The sequence below is a fragment of the Bombina bombina genome, chromosome 1, assembly GCF_027579735.1.
Source record: "Bombina bombina isolate aBomBom1 chromosome 1, aBomBom1.pri, whole genome shotgun sequence".
Classification (NCBI taxonomy): domain Eukaryota; kingdom Metazoa; phylum Chordata; class Amphibia; order Anura; family Bombinatoridae; genus Bombina; species Bombina bombina.
The window spans coordinates 403,069,640-403,089,135 of NC_069499.1; the positions used below are offsets into that span (position 1 = coordinate 403,069,640).

Below are 19,496 nucleotides of genomic sequence, written 5' to 3' on the forward strand. Positions count from 1 at the left end.
ATAGTGTAGTGTTAGGTGTAATTGTAACTTAGGTTAGTTTTTATTTTACAGGTACATTTCTCTTTATTTTAGCTAGGTAAGCTATTAAATAGTTAATAACTATTAATAGCTATTGTACCTAGTTAAAATAAATTGAAAGATGCCTGTAAAATAAAAATAAATCCTAAAATAGCTAGAATATAATTATTATTTATATTGTAGCTATATTAGGGTTTATTTTAAAGGTAAGTATTTAGTTTTAAATAGGATTAATTTAGTTCATAATAGAAATATTATTTAGATTTATTTAATTAATATTTAAGTTAGGGGGGTGTTAGGGTTAGTGTTAGACTTAGGTTTAGGGGTTAATAAATTTATTACAGTGGCGGCAGTGTAGGGGGGTCAGATTAGGGGTGTTTAGACTCGGGGTACATGTTAGGGTGTTAGGTGCAGACATCTCCCATAGGAATCAATGGGATGTTGGGCAGCAGCGAACATGAACTTTCGCTATGGTCAGACTCCCATTGATTCCTATGGGATCCGCCGACTCCAGGGCGGCGGTTTGAAAACCAGGTACGCTGGGCCGTAAAAGTGCCGAGCGTACCTGCTAGTTTTTTGATAACTAGCAAAAGTAGTCAGATTGTGGAGTGACGTAAGAATCGATCTGTGTCGGACTGAGTCCGGTGGATCGAAGCTTAAGTCACAAAATTCTACTTTTGCCAGTCTCTAGCCTTTGATAACTAAGGCGAATCAGCCTCGCCACAAATACACTGCGGAATTCCAGCGTATTTGAGGTTGACGGCTTGATAACTAGGCCCCTTAACCTTGTTTTAAGGTTTTGCAGCAGGCTCAGTTTGAGCCATAGCATTCCATAGATTTTACATTTTTATCTTGGAAGTTTTCTTTTATTGCTATTTTTTCTGCTCAGAGAGTTTAGGTAATCTCAGCTTTGCAGTGTGATTCGCTTTATCTTATTTCGGATAAGGCAGTTTTTTTATCCTAAGTGGAAATATTGTTTGGGAATTTGTTGTTCCCTTTCTGTGTCCTCATTCTTATATCTTGAGGAATGTGGATGCACAATTTGGGTGTTGTGCGTGCTTATTATTTTTTCTTTTGTTTTTGTTTGTTTTCTCTGTAACAGAAAACTACTGCTATTCTCTTTTCTCTGGTTGAGAAGTTTAATTTGTTTGCTTTCAGACTGCGGGGCTGCACTCTCCTGAGAGAGTTATGGCTCATCACACGAGGGCTGTCTCTTCTTCTTGGGCTTTCAAGAATGAAGCTTCTGTGGAACAGATTTGCAAGGCTGCAACTTGGTCTTCCTTGCACACTTTTTCCAAATTTTATAAATTTGATACGTTTGCTTCGGGTGAGGCTTCTTTTGGGAGAAAGGTTATTCAAGCAGTGGTGCCTTCTGTTTAGGTCTGCCTGTCTTGTCCCTCCCTATTCATCTGTATCCTCTAGCTTGGGTATTGGTTCCCAACAGTAATTGATGAAGCCATGGACTCACCATATCTTAGGAAAGAAAACAAAATTTATGCTTACTTGATAAATTCCATGGCCCTGCCCTTTATTTCAAGACAGCTATTTTTGTCTAAACTTCAGGCACCTCTACACCTTGTGTTACTCCTTTTTTCTCCGGTCGATTGACTGGGGTTTGGGGGTAGGGGAGTTATACTTAACAGCTTGGTTGTGGTGCTCTTTGCCTCCTCCTGCTGGCCAGGAGTGATATTCCCAACAGTAATTGATGAAGCCGTGGACTCACCATATCCAGAAAGAAAGAAATTTATAAGGTAAGCATACATTTTGTTTTTTTGAATATTTGTTGCACATGCTATTTGTGAATATTCATGGAACATTTACATTTATGTTTGTTAAATGAATGTAAATGTTCCTTTGCTACTGGTGAAAGTTTTCACCTGTAGCATTAAATATTTACCTTTAGCGTGCTGGATAGATGTACTAATCCCAATCATGCTTTACAGAGGGCATGCTAATAGGTGACTTAGCCTGGTGGTTCCCAAGGCCTGCGCTAAAATACTTTCACCTTTAGCACAGGCCCTGGGATCTGCCGCACTAAGCCTCCTATTAGTATACTCTAGGGATCTGTGAAAAAGGATCAGGATTATCGTGAGTCTCCAGCACGCAGCAGGTAAATATTTTAACCCATTAAAATAATTTAAAGGAAACAAATGGTGCATTCCGTCAGAAATATGAATATAAAATGGTCTTAAGTATATTTCTTGACACATAATAAATGGTACCAACCAATGAAAGAATATATAGAAAGCAGTTTATTATACCTTATTCAGTAGTGTTGAATTACATGACATTTATCAACCATACATCTGATTTTATTTTATTTATGTTGGGATGTATGAAATAAAGAATATATTATTATCTTTTACTATCTCATGGAAAATCAGACTTTTTTTGTACAAAAATTGTATATTCATCAAGCTCTAGATCAAATTAAACTTTGTCAAAAACGTTTTTACAAAATATGAAATACATATAACTCCTAATGCTGTATTTATTTTACAGAAAAGCAGTTGTTTGCCCTATAATTGATGTAATAAGTGATGACACGTTTGAGTACATGGCTGGTTCAGACATGACATATGGTGGATTTAATTGGAAATTGAATTTCCGCTGGTATCCTGTTCCTCAGAGAGAAATGGACAGGAGAAAAGGAGACAGAACGTTACCAGTAAGGTAAACCTAATAAATACACAGCTTGGCATCTTTAATCTCTTAAATATGTTGACAAATCTATATGACAGCAATAATGTCTCTTTCATTATTGTTAAATAGAAATTTTAACACAATTTCCCCAAAACTTGTTACATATAAGCAGCATTTAGTTAACTTTTTTTTCCAATAAACTATTAGATGATTTTTATTTATTTATTTATTTTTTAACCACTATCTACCGGCTGAATTCTCTGACATTTACTACCTGTTTAGCTTTAAAGGGGCAAGAAACCCAACAATTATCTTTCATGAGTCAAATAGATCATTCCATTTTAAACAATTTATTCTATACTCTAATTTGCTTCATTTTATTAGTATCCTTTGTTGAAGGATCAGCAATGCACTACTGGGAGCTAGCTAAAAGCCAATGTCAAGAGGCACACTTGTGCAGCCACCAATCAGCAGCTTCTGAGTCTACCTAGGTATACTTTTCAACAAAGGATACAAAGGGAATAAAAAAAATTAGATAGAAATAAAATGGAAAGTTGTTTAAAATGACATGTTCTATCTAAATGACATGACAGAAAAAATTGGGTTTTATATTATTATTATTATTATTATTATTACTATTATCAGTTATTTGTAGAGCGCCAACAGATTCCGCTAATATCCCTTTAAAGCACTTCAGCAGTGCTCTACAGTGCCATTTTCTATTGTATTTCACTTTGAAATATTTCCTTCACATACCATATTTTAGGACTAAAGAGTAAAACAGGAAAGTTAAAATTTAGTCTGTAAGCCACCAAGAAAATAAGAAATAAGCCCCAAAAGTGCACTTATTTAATTCACTTATAACCAGTAATCCACATTGTACAGAGATCTGCACTCCACACACAGATCAACAGTACCCTAAAATTTTCGAAGATTTAAATCACTCTTTAATTTGTTTCCCTTGTGCCCTTAATCTGGCAAAATGAACAGTAAAAAATCATAATTAATGAACTAGAGGAATATTACTTAAAGAAAATAATAAAACTATTTTTGGGAAACAAAACATTCTGGTTTCTATTATTCTTCTGAACTGGACATAAACAAAAAACTAAAATATATGAACACAGGAACCCATTGACAGCTACATAAATGCATCATTTTACTTCCTGTATCTTGTTAGAATCACATCTGCTATGAATCTGCCAATAATTTATGTGACATATATTGCAATGGTATTTTACTTAAAAGTTGCTCTTTAGCCCCCTCTAATGTTAACACAATATAATGAAACCATGACAAGTTACCTTTTACTCTAAGCTTCATTGATACAATCCTGATCCAAAAACATGTATTATTCCTATATTTAAATTTACATTGTTTATTTGCAGTATTATGAAGTCATGTTTATTTTTGTCTCAAATTTGTTCGTTCGGTTATCAACTGTATTATAGCAAGATATTATGACCATAAAAAGGTATAATTTAACTTGGCATTTATTGATTCTCTACTAAAAAAGACTTTGGTACAAAAAAATAAGTAGGACATTTAAAGTATTATTGATGTCATAAATAAATCATATGGCAATTCCCAAACACAGAAGAAATAAAACATCAGTACAGTTTATTCAAACAATGAATTATGTTATTTTACAGGTATTCAATATGCAACCAATCAATTCACCAAGCTTCTTGTGTGAATGTGGATCTTCATTATGATACAATATATATTTATTGGTATCATTCAGAATGTCAACTTGTTTGAAATTATATTTTGAATTGTTAAATTGTTCTAGCTCAAAGGAACATTAAACTGTTGATTTAGATTGAAGGGAAATTAAACAAATTGAAATTCTGCTTTGATTTGATGTGAAGCTTTTCTAGCTTAAAAGGTAGTTTCACATATATATATATATACACTCTCCGGCTACTTTATTAGGTACAACTTGCTAGTACTGGGTTGGACGCCCTTGTGCCTTCAGAACTGCCTTAATTATTTGTGGCATGGATTCAACAAGGTGTTGGAAACATTCCTCAGACATTTTATAATTTGTCGGCTGTACATCCATGATGCAAATCTCCTGTTCCACCACATCCCAAAGGTTCTCTATTGGATTGAGATCTGGTGACTGTGGAGGCCATTGGAGTACAGTGAACTCATTGTCATGTTCAAGAAACCAGTTTGAGATGATTTGAGCTTTGTGACATGGTGCATTATCCTGCTGGAAGTAGCCAACAGAAGATGGGTACACTGTAGTCATAAAGGGATGGACATGGTCAGCAACAATACTCAGGTAGGCTGTGGTGTTTAAACAATGCTTAATTGGTACTAAGGGGCCCAAAATGGGCCAAGAAAATATCCCCCACACCTTTACACCTCCATCCCTAGCCTGAACCGTTGATACAAGGCAGGATGGATCCATGATTTCATGTTGTTTATGGAAAATTCTGTCCTTACCACCTGAATGTCGCAGATGAAATCGAGACTCATCAGACCAGGCAATGTTTTTCGAATCTTCTATTGTCCAAGTTTGGTGAGCCTGTGCGAATTGTAGCCTCAGTTTCCTGTTTTCAGCTGACAGGAGTGGCACCCGGTGTGGTCTTCTGCTACTGTAGCTCATCTGCTTCAAGGTTTGACGCTTTGTGCATTCAGAGATGGTATTCTGCATACCTTGGTTGTAACGAGTGGTTTATTTGAGTTAATGTTGCCTTTCTATCATCTCGAACAAGTCTGCCCATTTTACTCTGACCTCTGACATCAATAAGGCATTTTCGTCCACACAACTGCTGCTCACTGGATATTTTCTCTTTTTCGGACCATTCTCTGTAATCCCTAGAAATGGTTGTGCATGAAAATGCCCATCTGGCACAAACAACCATTACACATTCAAAGTCACTTAAATCCCCTTTCTTCCCTATTTTGATACTTGGTTCAAACTTCAGCAAGTCATCTTCACCTGATCTAGATGCCTAAAGGCATTGAGTTGCTGCCATGTGATTGGCTGATTAGCAATGTTTGTGTTACCAAGCAATTGAACAGGTATTCCTAATAAAGTGTCCTTTGAGTGTATATATATATATATATATATATATATATATATATATATATATACATATATACATATATATATATATATATATATATATATATATATATATATTATTATTATTTTTTTGGACAGCTGTATTGTGCACTTCAGGTTAGCATGCATGGCACAGAGCAAGAGTTGTAGATTTTGGGCTAGATTACAAGTGGAGCACTAAATTATTGGGCTCTCACAAATGAGCAAATTTGCCCATTTGTGGGAGCGAGATAATTGACCAGCCATTACATGTGGCTGGTTATTGCTACTGCAAGGTTGCGGTAGTAATTAGTGCTTATAAAATTAACCAGAGATCGGATCTCTGGTTAATTTTATAAATCTGCCCCAAATGCCCCCAAAATACTGTATAGTATTATTTATTAAAAAATAAAGATGACAGCATCTTTATTTTTTAATAAAAATTCTGCACTAGGCAGTATTTTGGGGTTAAAGTTAGTGGGAGTGGGGTGTTAGAAAAAAAATGTCACTAAATGTCTTTACATTGTGGTCTATGTGAACTGTGTGTTTTCACAGAAAATTTATATGTATGTGCTTATATACATATATATATATATATATATATATATATATATATATATATATGTGTGTTAATATGTGTATATACACATATTAACACATACATATATATGTATATCAGCATATACAAATATATTTGATTGCTGCCATCGCTGTGCAACTTACCCCTTTCGCTGGCGCTGAAGTTCATAGACGGCATCAGAGCGAGGCTCCCATAGGAGCCTATGAAAGCACGCTCTCATGAGCGCAATGCTTCCTGTCACTGTGAACGCGAGGTTGCATTCGGATTGTGGCTAACTTGTAATACCAGCACACATTATCATGCACTCGTGTTACAAAGTGGATTTCTTATATCACTTTCATGAAAGCTATGTATAGCACTCCACTTGTAATCTAGCCCTTTATTGGGAAGCATTGCTTTGTTTTATAAATGTGGCCTTTTTATGTACATAATGTAGATTGTAGATGTATAAAATAAAAACTGCAAAAAATATAAACCTTCCTTTCTCTGCTGCATACTAATCCAAAGTGTGTGTGTGTGTGTATATATATATATGGAAATTCTGGCAACAGCACACCCCTGGTATTACAAACATTTCATGGGGAGGTATGGTATTTTATTGCTTCCACATTTGAAATAGTTCATCCATATTTGCTTATTATTCATTAACAATTGTGACATAGCTTAAGTGCAAATAACTATTTACATTTCCAATCCACAGCTAAAGGAACAAGATATAGACAAACCAAAATAAATAAATTGCCAGGTACATAAATAAATAAATACATATATTCTACAGATAATAAATATCACTTGATGTATGTTATACGCAGTTTAAAATGTATATAAAAATGACATTAAAGGGACAGTAAACTCTAAAAATGTTTATCACACATATGAAACAACATGATTTATATGGTTTAAAGATATTTTAGCTAGAAAAAAAGGTTAAGGTTGTGAATTTTGACTGAATGAAAGTGTATGTTTGTTTACAAGTGGTATAACCTACTCCAGAATTTGTATTGTTTAAAAAATAGATAATCCCTTTATTACGCATTCCCCAGGTTTGCATAACCAACACGTTATATTAATATACTTTGTATCTAAGCCTCTGCAGACTGCCCCCCTTATTTCAGTTATTTTGACGGACTTGTATATTAGCAAATCAGAGCTGATTCATAAATAACTCCATGGGAGTGAGCACAATATTATCTATACAATATGAATAATAAAAATCAACCTCTTGTTCCTTTAAACAATAAATTGAATCTATAGTTTTGTCTTTGATGTGTATATTTAGCATTGTTACAAATATTTCATTCATTCTCAAGGCAAAGTAAAATTAAACATTTTTCTTTCTGCAGGACACCTACAATGGCAGGAGGACTCTTCTCAATTGATAAAAGCTACTTTGAAGAGCTAGGAACTTATGATTCAGGAATGGATATATGGGGTGGAGAAAATCTAGAAATGTCATTTAGGGTAATTTCTTTCTAATGTTATCTTTTGTTTAATATTTTTAGATGAACATATCCCAATAGAAACACAGCACCATACTACTTATTTTCACAAGTATATTAAAGATATGAAACCCACTTTTTTTCATGATTCAGATAGGGCATGAAATTTTAAGCAACTTTCTAATTTACTCCGATTATCAATTTTTCTTCGTTCTCTTGGTATCTTTATTTGCAAAAGCAGGAATGTAAGCTTAGGAGCCGGTCAATTGTTTTGGTTCATTACAAAACTTATCAAAATAATGATCTGTCCTGTAAACTTACATTCAATCATATAGCAGAAGTATGTTTTTTGTAGTGTTTAATCTTGTTCTACTTTTAGAGCAAAAATTATAAGGTTCTTAAATATGCAAAAACATTAAAGAAAGTTATATGTGTCTATACAGTATATACATTTATATATTGTCTTGCAGTTAGTTTAACTTTAATTTAAACTGCACATTTACGGCTAGATTATGAGTCTTGCGTTAGCCTTAAAAAGCAGCGATGAGAGGTCCCAACACTGCTTTTTAATGGCCGCTGGTATTACGAGTCTGGCAGGAGAGGGACTACCGCTCACTTTTCTTCCACGACTCGAGCTTGCCGCAAATCCCCTTACGTCAGTTGCGTATCCTATCTTTTTAATGGAATTTGCCTAACGCCGGTATAACGAGTCTTGGAAGAATTGAGCAGTAGACCCTCTCCTGTCAAGACTCCTACCGCATTTAAAAGTCAGTAGTTAAGAGTTTTATGGGCTAACGCCGTAACTTAAAACTCGTAACTAAAGTGCTGCAAAGTACACTAACACCCATATACTAACTATTAACCCCTAAAACGAGCCCCCCCCCCACATTGGAAACACTTAAATAAAGTGTTTAACCCCTAATCTGCTGACCGGACATCGCCGCAACTGTAATAAATATATTAACCCCTAAACCGCCGCACTCCCGCCTCGCAAACCCTAGTTAAATTTTATTAACCCCTAATCTGCCGTCCCTAACATCGCCGACACCTATCTACATTTATTAACCCCTAATCTGCCGCCCCCATCATCGCCGATACTATATTAAATGTATTAACCCCTAAACCTAAGTCTAACCCTAAGTCTAACCCCCCTAACTTAAATATAATTTAAATAAAAATAAATAAAATTACTATCATTAACTAAATTATTCCTATTTAAAACTAAATACTTACCTATAAAATAAACCCTAAGATAGCTACAATATAACTAATAGTTACATTTGCATCTATCTTAGGGTTTATATTTATTTTACAGGCAACTTTGTATTTATTTTAACTAGGTAGAATAGTTATTAAATAGTTATTAACTATTTAATAGCTACCTAGTTAAAATAAGTACAAATTTACCTGTAAAATAAATCCTAACCTAAATTACAATTACATCTAACACTACACTACAATTAAATTAATTACATAAACTAACTACAATTAACTACAGCTAAATTAAATAAACTAAGTACGAAAAACAACAAACACTAAATTACAGAAAATAAAAAAATAATTACAATTGTTTTAAACTAATTACATCTAATCTAATTCCCCTAATAAAATAAAAAAGTCCCACAAAATAATAAAAATCCCTACCCTATACTAAATTACAAATAGCCCTTAAAAGGGCCTTTTGCGAGGCATTGCCCCAAAGTAATCAGCTCTTTTACCTGAAAAAAAAAATACAATACCCCCCAACATTAAAACCCACCACCCACACACCCAACCCTACTCTAAAACCCACCCAACCCCCCCTTAAAAAAACATAACACTACCCCCTTGAAGTTCACCCTACCTTGAGACGTCTTCACCCAGCTGGGCACAAGTGGACCTCTAGAGGGGCAGAAGTCTTCATCCAATCCGGGCAGAAGAGGTCCTCCAAGCGGCAGAAGTCTTCATCCCGATGACATCCTCTATCTTCATCCATCTGGAGCGGAGCGGGTCTATCTTCAATCCAGCCAATGTGGAGCATCCTCTTCAAATGAAGTCCAAGTGAAGAATGAAGGTTCCTTTAAATGACGTCATCCACGATGGCGTCCCTTGAATTCTGATTGGCTGATAGGATTCTATCAGCCAATCAGAATTAAGGTAGGAAAAATAATATTGGCTGATCCAATCAGCCAATAGGATTGAGCTTGCATTCTATTGGCAGCCAATTTGTAATTTAGTATAGGGTAGGGAATTTTATTATTTTGGGGGGCTTTTTTATTTTATTAGGGGATTAGATTAGGTGTAATTAGTTTAAAAAAATTGTAATCAATCGTTTGTTGTTTTTCGTACTTTAGTTTATTTAATTTAATTGTAGTTAATTGTAGTTAGTTTATGTAATTAATTTAATTGTAGTGTAGTGTTAGGTGTAATTGTAACTTAGGTTAGGGTTTATTTTACATTTTAAATTTGTACTTATTTTAATAACTAATAACTATTCTACCTAGTTAAAATAAATACAAAGTTGCCTGTAAAATAAAAATAAATCCTAAACTAGCTACAATGTAACTATTAGTTATATTGTAGCTATCTTAGGGTTTATTTTATAGGTAAGTATTTAGTTTTAAATAGGAATAATTTATTTAATTGTAGTTATTTTATTTAGATTTATTTAAATTATATTTAAATTAGGGGGTGTTATAGTTATTGTTAGACTTAGGTTTAGGGGTTAATAACGTTATTATAGTGGCAACGATGTTGGCGGCGGCAGATTAGGGTCTAATAAGTGTAGGTAGGTTGTGGCAACGTTGGGGGGGCAGATTAGGGGTTAATAAATATAATGTAAGGTTTGGCGATGTTGGGGGCAGCAGATTAGGGGTTCATAGGGATAATGTAGGTGGCGGCGGTGTCCGGAGCGGCAGAGTAGGGGTTAATAATTATAATGTAGGTGGCGACGATGTCGGGGACGGCAGATTAGGGGTTAATAAGTGTAAGATTAGGGGTGTTTAGACTCGGGGTTCATGTTAGGGTGCTAGGTGTTGACATAAAAGTATTTCCCCATAGGAATCAATGGGGCTGCGTTAGGAGCTGAACGCTGCTTTTTTACAGGTGTTAGGTTTTTTTTTTCAGCCGGCTCAGCCCCATTGTTTCCTATGGCGAAATTGTGCACAAGCGCGTTTAGCCAGCTTACCGCTACCGTAAGCAACGCTGGTTTTGAGGTGAGATGTGGAGCTAAATTTTGCTCTATGCTCACCTTTTTGCGGCTAATGCCAGGTTTAAAAAAACTTGTAATACCAGCATTGTCTTAAAGGAGCGTTAAAAAAATGGCTCGTTAGCGACACACCCCTTTTACCACAAAACTCGTAATCTCGGTGATAGGTAGATGCCTGCTTGCTTTTATGGTGGTAAAAAAATGTTTTCTTTAAAATGTAACCCTTTGTGTGCAGAAAAACATTTCTATCTTCTTGTAGTTAACTGCACATTTAGTTTATTAATAATTATATTGCCTCTGTTTTTATCTGTGGAAAAACAAATTTCAATTAAAGTTTAATCCTTTGTGTTCAGAAACATTTCATTTTTTTTTTTCTAGTTAGTTTTAAACTGCATGTTTATTTTATTTTATTACATGGAAACATAGCCTGTGACTAATAGGTATTGGGGAATACACATGCATTTTAATTAAAGTTTAACCCTTTGTGTACAAAAATACTTTTTGTTCTTGTAGTTAGTGCACATTGCTGCATATTATTTTTATTTTGTTATCTATAGTTATGTAGCAACCATAGTTGTGTTAACCCCAGTGCCACCATCAGTTCTACCACTGCCAATTCCTACACACTACTGATTCCCTCCATGTTTTATAGCAACAACCAGGTGGGTTTATCACAATCTAAAAGTCTGTCTCTGAGCAACTGCAGCATCAGGGCAGATGATGCAGGAGATGTAGATGATCTCATTATGCCAAGTAGTCAGGGAGAAGAGTGAAGTATTGAACCGGTTTCTTTCCCAGTCTCTGTTTTGGGTGATGAGGATCTTACTGCAACTCCCAGCATGTCTGCTATAGCCTTTACTCTAGACCTGGAGGAATGAGGATATTAATGCAACTCCCAGCATGTCTGCTATAGCCTTTACTTTAGACCTGGAGGAATGAGGATATTACTGCAACTCCCAGCATGTCTGCTATAGCCTTTACTCTAGACCTGGAGGAATGAGGATATTACTGCAACTTCCAGCATGTCTGCTATAGCCTTTACTCTAGACCTGGAAGAATGAGGATATTACTGCAACTCCCAGCATGTCTGCTATAGCCTTTACTCTAGACCTGCAGGAATGAGGATATTACTGCAACACCCAGCATGTTTGCTATAGCCTTTACTCTAGACCTGGATGAATGAGGATATTACTGCAACTCCCAGCATGTCTGCTATAGCCTTTACTCTAGACCTGCAGGAATGAGGATATTACTGCAACTCCCAGCATGTCTACTATAGCCTTTACCTAGACCTGGAGGAATTTGATTACGAGTCTGGGAAGATGGTGGAGGAGGAGTCCATGTGTGACGGATGGCAGAAGCAAACTTCCTCCCCGCATTTAGACTAGCAGTCTCCACCTGTATTCTCTCCCTATCCATCACCACCATCATCCTCTGTTGTGGAGCAGGAAGTTCCCACAACAGCCTCAACAACTACCCATGTCAGTATTTGAATCACTGGAAGTCCACCACTACTGCAACCACTACCACCACTAGTCCCCTCGCCATACCGATCTGGTGTTGCTGTGTTGAAGGAGGAGCTGGAGAAGGCATCTGGACAGTCAGTGCACTTTTCCACTAGCTTATGGAGTGCTCCTAGTTGCCATCATGCCTTTCTCTCCTTAATGGCACACTGATGGCAGCCCAGGGCATGTGAAGAGGATGAGGGTACTGGTACTGCTAGTGGTGGTGCAGCGACAGGCAGCTCTGGGAAGGGCAGTAGAGGATCGGTAGATCAGGGCTACAGCTCTTAGCTCCTCCATGCCGAGGTATTGGATGAGCACCTTACAATATATTATAAAGTTCCAGAAGTCCAGCACCTGGGATCCAAGGTGTGCAAACTAGGGGGCACTGCACAATACCCCCAGTCAATATAGCAAAAGATGATAGTCGCACCACCAAGTTTATCAAATGAAGTGCTTTATTGAGCCAAATTCAAAAAATCAGCAACGTTTCGGACACAAGTCCTTAATCATGCATAAAAAATAGACACTAATTCACTTCTTATATACCCAAATAAGTCCCACCTTCAAAGCTAATTGCAACACCTGTATAAACCAGGTATACCTCTGTTTACCAAATGCTACCACCTAGTGGTCATACAAAAATCACACCTATATAATTATTTTAAACTAGCAATGAATTAATACATAGTCTAAAGATATCTGTGTATAGTGCAGGCCCATATGTAATACATATTATTTCCATAGATCAATGCTCATTTGTATCACATATTTGCATAAACAGGTATTACCAATGTAATAAACAAAATATATACAAAAAGATAATTACAAAAAAGTTTTTTACAAAAAAATTGACCAATCCAGTTCTTTATTCATGCCCCTTGGGAATAATGTACCCAGTTCATAAATCCAATATGCTTCACGTTTCTTTAATAATTTAACACGATCACCCCCCCTCCTAGGATGTTTAACCTGTTCTAGAATTTGGAACCTTTATTGACTCAGATTATGGCCTGCAGACAAAAAATGATGGGCAACTGGGGCATCCTTTTTCTTATGAAACAACATAGAAAAGAAAGTGGGAACTCCACAATAAGGAATTCCCAAAAGTCTAGGTAAATCCAGCACAACTGTATTAATAAAGAATGCACAAGAGATTTTATGTCAAACGATATAAATGTTTAATAAATACATACACCAAACATACAATCACATTCATACAGGGGATCCCGCAATATGGAGAGTAAAGAGTACTGGCCAAAATCATCTGGTGCACCAGGGGAAAAATAAGTACTATTCAGTCCTTTTTAAAAAAAATTCTGATATTTGTAATCCAACAGGTGCAAAGTTAGTGCAGTTATACAACCCCCAGTGCTACAAGACCAGTCAATCCAGACTTTAACATCAAGTGTCACTGAATGAGATAATTGTGTTAGGGCATAGCATAGGAGGGGCTGGGAAAACATGCGTCTTTGTTCACAGGTATCTTTTGACAGGAGGTAATACTTAATACAAAGATGCAGATCACATATTCTACCTGTATTTGTTCACGCGGTTGCTCCTCCTAGTTGCATCACTCCCATAACATCCAAACTTCAGGGGTAAGTCGGGGTAAGCAGGGAATCCACTGTAAAGAGGGCTCCTAACATATTTTTTTGCCTGTACTTGGATGACTAAATGTTGTCCCTTTAATTAGGCTGTTACAATTTGAGCACCCTAAACAGGGAAAACTTCCCAGATTCTTCTTCCCAATGTAGGTTTGGACAGGCCCTTTAGATGGACCAATATGCGCCCTCACCAAAACATCTTTTAAATTTTTGCCCCTTTTAAAGGCTGGCATAGGGGGGATCTTAAATTCTTGAATACCTGAGTTACAGGTGCTCAAAATAGGCCAATGTCTATGAAGAATCTTCATAACCTGTTGATTCCAAGGTGCATATTGGCTCACAAAAACTAGTCTAGGGTTTTTTTTATTTAAAGGATTTTTCTTTTACAATAACATCTGTCTGGGGGTATTCAATGCATTCTCAAATTCAGTTTCAATAAGTTCACAAGGATATCCCCTTTGAAGGAAACAATCTCCCATTTCTTTAAGCCTATCCTTAACAACTGTTTCCTCAGACAAAATACACCTTACACGTAGGAACTGGCTTCTGGGTAAAGATCTTACCAATGAAGGGGGGTGTGCACTCTTATAGTGCAGGAGAGTGTTGCAATCTGTTGCTTTCCTATAAAGGTCCACAGTCAGACCTGATGTACATTTTGACACAACTGTGTCCAGAAATACAACACTTTCCTCACTAAAGACCAACTTAAACCTTATGTGACTAGTGGCTATATTCAAATCATTAACAAAATTTACTAGGGTTCCAATGTCACCCCCCACACGCCAAACACATCATCTATATAGCGCCACCAAATGTTCCTCAAACATATTCATAAAAATGTTGGCGTATGTGGGAGCGACATTGGAACCCATGGCTGTACCTTGAAGCTGAAGATAATAATTATCCTCAAAAAGAAAATAATTACACCTTAAAACAATATTTAATAACTGCAAAATAAACTCTGTTTGTGAAATATTGTATCTGTCAGATTCACTCAAAACCTTTTCAACTGCTCCAATCCCTGCCTCATGAGTGATATAACGATGTCACATCAAGACTAAAGAGAATACATTTACTTTCCTCCAAATATAAATCACGTAATTTAACCAGGAAATCACTTGTATCTTGGATGTATGAACTAGAAGTAACAAAAGGTCTAAGAACTTTATCCAAATATATTGACACCTTGGACAGTACTGAGCCCATATCTGCCACAATTGGGCGGCCTGGGGGTGCTTGCAGGTCTTTATGCACTTTTGGCAATGTATACATCACAGGAGTGATGTCTTCTGATTCAAGCAAAAACTTCCTCACATCCTTACCAATAATGCCATTTTTAAATGCAAAATGAACACAGGCCTCAATTTATTTTTTTATCTCAAAGATAGGGTTGTGGGTCAATGGTTTATACACATCAAGGTCAGATAATTGTTTTTTAATTTCCTGGACATAATCATTTTTGTCCAATAAAACAATTGACCCACCCTTATCTGCACTCTTCACCACTAATTGTTTATTCTTATTTAAATGATCTAAAGCACATTTATCTTCAGATGTAAAATTTTTATTGTACCTAAGATAATTAGTATGCATCCCAGTTCTCTTATCCAAAGCCTCAATATCCTTTTGTACCAATTGAATATATGTTTGAACTCCAGGATTTACCTGCACCGGTGTAAATACACTTTTATTAGAAAGACCTAGTACGTTTAAATTCAATGCTGTGTTAGTTACAATAGTCGCATCTCTACTACCCCCACTAGCAACATCAGACATCTCAGAAAAAAAGCTTTTAAGTTTTAACGTTCTAAAGAACCGATTTAAGTCCTTTTGTAGCTCAAATTTGTCACCTTTACTTTGTGGGCAGTAGGAGAGACCCTTATCTAATAACTCCTGTTCAGCAGATGTTAATGTCACTTGACTTAAATTAATAGTTACATTTTGCTGCTGCGGGTATTCACTCTCCGACTGCCTGATGATCCAGGTTGACGCTGCATGCCTCCTTTGGCGACTCCACTTGTGTTTCCTGCCTCCACGTCGTTTGAGTGCTGTTCCGTTCGTAGACATTCCGTTCGTAGACATTAGCTGTTCCGTTCGTAGACATTGGCATATTTTCAGCACCTGTAACCCTGGTATTCAAGAATTTAAGATTCCCCCTATGCCAGCCTTTAAAAGGGGCAAAAATTTAAAAGATGTTTTGGTGAGGGCGGATATTGGTCCATCTAAAGGCCCTGTCCAAACCTACATTGGGAAGAAGAATCTGGGAAGTTTTCCCTGTTTAGGGTGCTCAAATTGTAACAGCCTGATTAAAGGGCCAACATTTAGTCATCCAAGTACAGGCAAAAAATATTTTATTAAAGGGCACTATACTGATATACAACAAAGGTTTTTTTTGTTATGCACACCACAAAAGGACTGTTTAATCTTAACACACATATTGTGGGAGTGCTACCAAAGTGACCAAAACAATTACAAAACAACAAAAAATATTGGTGCACATCCAACCACTTAAGTCCACTCTTTCATGGCATATTTGTATATGCTTCTGTCTGCCAAATATACTTACATAGCTTCTAATAAGATTGGGATAAACATCTCGTTATAATATGAGCTTATATTTGTGCTGCAAAAACAAATATACTTCTATCTGCTAAATATACTTACATTGTTCAAATAAAATTGGGATTAACATCTCGCAATAATATTGACTTATATTTATGCTGCAAAAAAAATTTTTTGGTTAATGCATCCCTTATAACTTATTATGCGTAATTTTTTTTTAGATAATTTCTATTAGACTGTGTTATTATCAGTGTAACTGTACTGTGTAATCTATTTTGATGTGTTTTTTCCACTTTTTATACGAGCATAACAGTTAACCATAGCTCTGAAGTCAAGCTAACCCGACAAGCATAAATTGCAATTGCGCTTAGCTGTTCATAATGCATGCACTCCTTTCGACGCTTGCAAAGAGCCATGATAAATCTAATATCGCTCACTAGGCACAGTTAGCGCGTCACTCATAATCTAGTCCTTAATGGGAATTGCTATTAGCTCCCTCATTACGCTCATATTACAAGTGGTTAGTTAAGTGTGTTGAGCTCAAGCTCAAACCAAAATACTACTGTAAAATGTAGAGTGTTTTAAGACCTGAAGTAAACCATTATTCCTAATCGTATAGCACAGAACTAAATGGAGAACTTCCTTACTTGCTCACCGTCAGCATAGCGCAACATCAGCCTTATAATTGAGCGATATCTAACATAAATTTACTGTGTTTCCCCATAAAATGTTATTATGTGATGGATTTAGTCCACCAGCGCTATCTGACATGAAGATGTTAGTACACAAGTGCTACGATATAACTTTGAAGAACAGATATAGAAGCTCTATTAATTGTGTTTCAGCCATTTTAAAGCACAATAGAGCTAATATGTTTTGTGCTCCACTTGTAATCTAGGCCAATGTACATACTATATACAAAAGATTTTGTAACAGAAAGAACCAGTTTATATTTTCTAAGTTGATCTTTCACAAACATATTGCAAAATGAAAGGAACCTGATAGCTTAGGGAAAAAGTTCACAAGTTATTTTTTTATATATTCTGGAACTTTTTTTTCTTACCTGCATCTGTTATCAAAGCTTTGAAAAGAAAAATATATATATATTTAAATAATACATATTCATTCCAGTAGGTTTATTAAATACAACACTCAATTATTGCGTCACCACATGTTTATTGGAATATGTATGATAAATGAGTATCTAAGAAGAGATGTATTTTTGTGCTTTGTATAACTGCATCATCCTTTAACTGGGAATTATACTGTAAGAACATGGTGTTATAGCTTTTTCACACAGAGGTTAGTAATTTAACATGGGGTATTACAGTAAATTGAGATGGTAATGTTATTGATACAAACAAAATAAACAATGCTATTTATACAATGAACACACATATTTTACTACCATTACCAAATTAAAGTCAAGTGCATCCATTACATCTCCATATAATTGTATTTTTCTATCTCCATATGAGCAGAAACTACATTGATACAATGAGACTACAGACGGATGATTTATTGCAAGTTCATACTGTGATGGCTAATATTGAAGCATGACATTGAACCACTTTAGCAAGATTGATGGCGACAGCAATAAAGCAAGATGCTGAGCACGAGCAATATTGTATATAAATCAATAGAACATACAATAAAAAAGCTTAAGATTTTAAGAAATGTAAAAAAATATATATATTTATATATAAATTTGTTTTATGGTGTTACTGTGCAAGCAATCATTCTCTTTGTTTATTTATCTGTATATAATTCATTTTCTACAATTTAATGTCTTTCAGATTTGGCAATGTGGAGGATCACTTGAAATTGTTACCTGTTCTCATGTGGGCCATGTGTTTCGGAAGGCAACTCCTTATACATTCCCAGGTGGGACTGGTCATGTCATCAACAAAAACAACAGAAGGCTAGCAGAAGTATGGATGGATGACTTTAAAGATTTCTTTTATATCATATCTCCAGGTAACATTCACACAATGAAGATGTCTTTGGCAAACAACATACATTTAAACTGTATAAAATACAAAAACAGAAATATAAATTATCTACATCAATATCAGGATGGGATTTTTTGTGTATAGATTGTATGCAGCAACCAAAGTGATAATAATTTTGGTACTGGATTAAGCCTGAAAAATGAAGCTTGTTTTTAATTTAAGAAGCAAAATGCCTCAGGCACCCTAACATGTTGAGGTCAGATAGCGCAGCCTCGCTAAATCCCTCACCTGTTAGACTTGTATGGAGCTTGTTACAAAACTTAGTACTGACTTTTGCTTAAGCTTTAACTTAAAGGTGTGAAAAGAAGATAGATATAGACGGGACTTTTTTGTGGGGTACTCACCAGTACTCAGTACCCCCACCTCTGCCATCTCATAACAAAAAAAGGCACTGGATATAGAAATACAGTATATCTACTGTCTATCTATCTATCTATCTATCTATCTATCTATCTATCTATAGATATAAATACAGACATACCTTGTTTTATTGCGCTTCGCTTTATTGCGCTTCACAGACATTGCTCTTTTTACAAATTGAAGGTCTGTGGCAACCCAGGGTCGAGCAAGTCTATTGGTGCCATTTTTCCAACATATATACACATATAAACATAAATACACATATATACACACCTATATATACACACCACCAGCAAAAGATTATGACTCACTGAAGGATCAGATGAAGTTAGAATTTTTTTAGCAATAAAGTATTTTTTGATTAAGTATATACATTGTCTCTTTATACATAATGCTATTGCACACTTAATAGACTTCAGTTTAGTTTAAAAATAACTTTTATATGCACTTGTAAACAAACATTTAGTGTGACTCACTTTATTGCTATATTCACTTTATTGTGGTAGTCTGGAATCAAACCCACAATAT

General features: G+C 35.6%; 1 protein-coding gene across 3 annotated transcripts in view; it reads left to right on the forward strand.

Annotated features, from left to right (window-relative positions):
* Window positions 1–19,496, forward strand: part of GALNT13 (polypeptide N-acetylgalactosaminyltransferase 13) — a 766,581-nt gene that overhangs the window by 432,962 nt on the left and 314,123 nt on the right. For all 3 annotated transcript variants that reach the window (XM_053698312.1, XM_053698310.1, XM_053698311.1), the window contains exons 5-7: window positions 2,521–2,691; window positions 7,643–7,760; window positions 18,393–18,573. In XM_053698312.1, coding sequence (XP_053554287.1) covers window positions 2,521–2,691; window positions 7,643–7,760; window positions 18,393–18,573 — 470 coding nt within the window. The remainder of the gene's footprint in view (window positions 1–2,520; window positions 2,692–7,642; window positions 7,761–18,392; window positions 18,574–19,496) is intronic.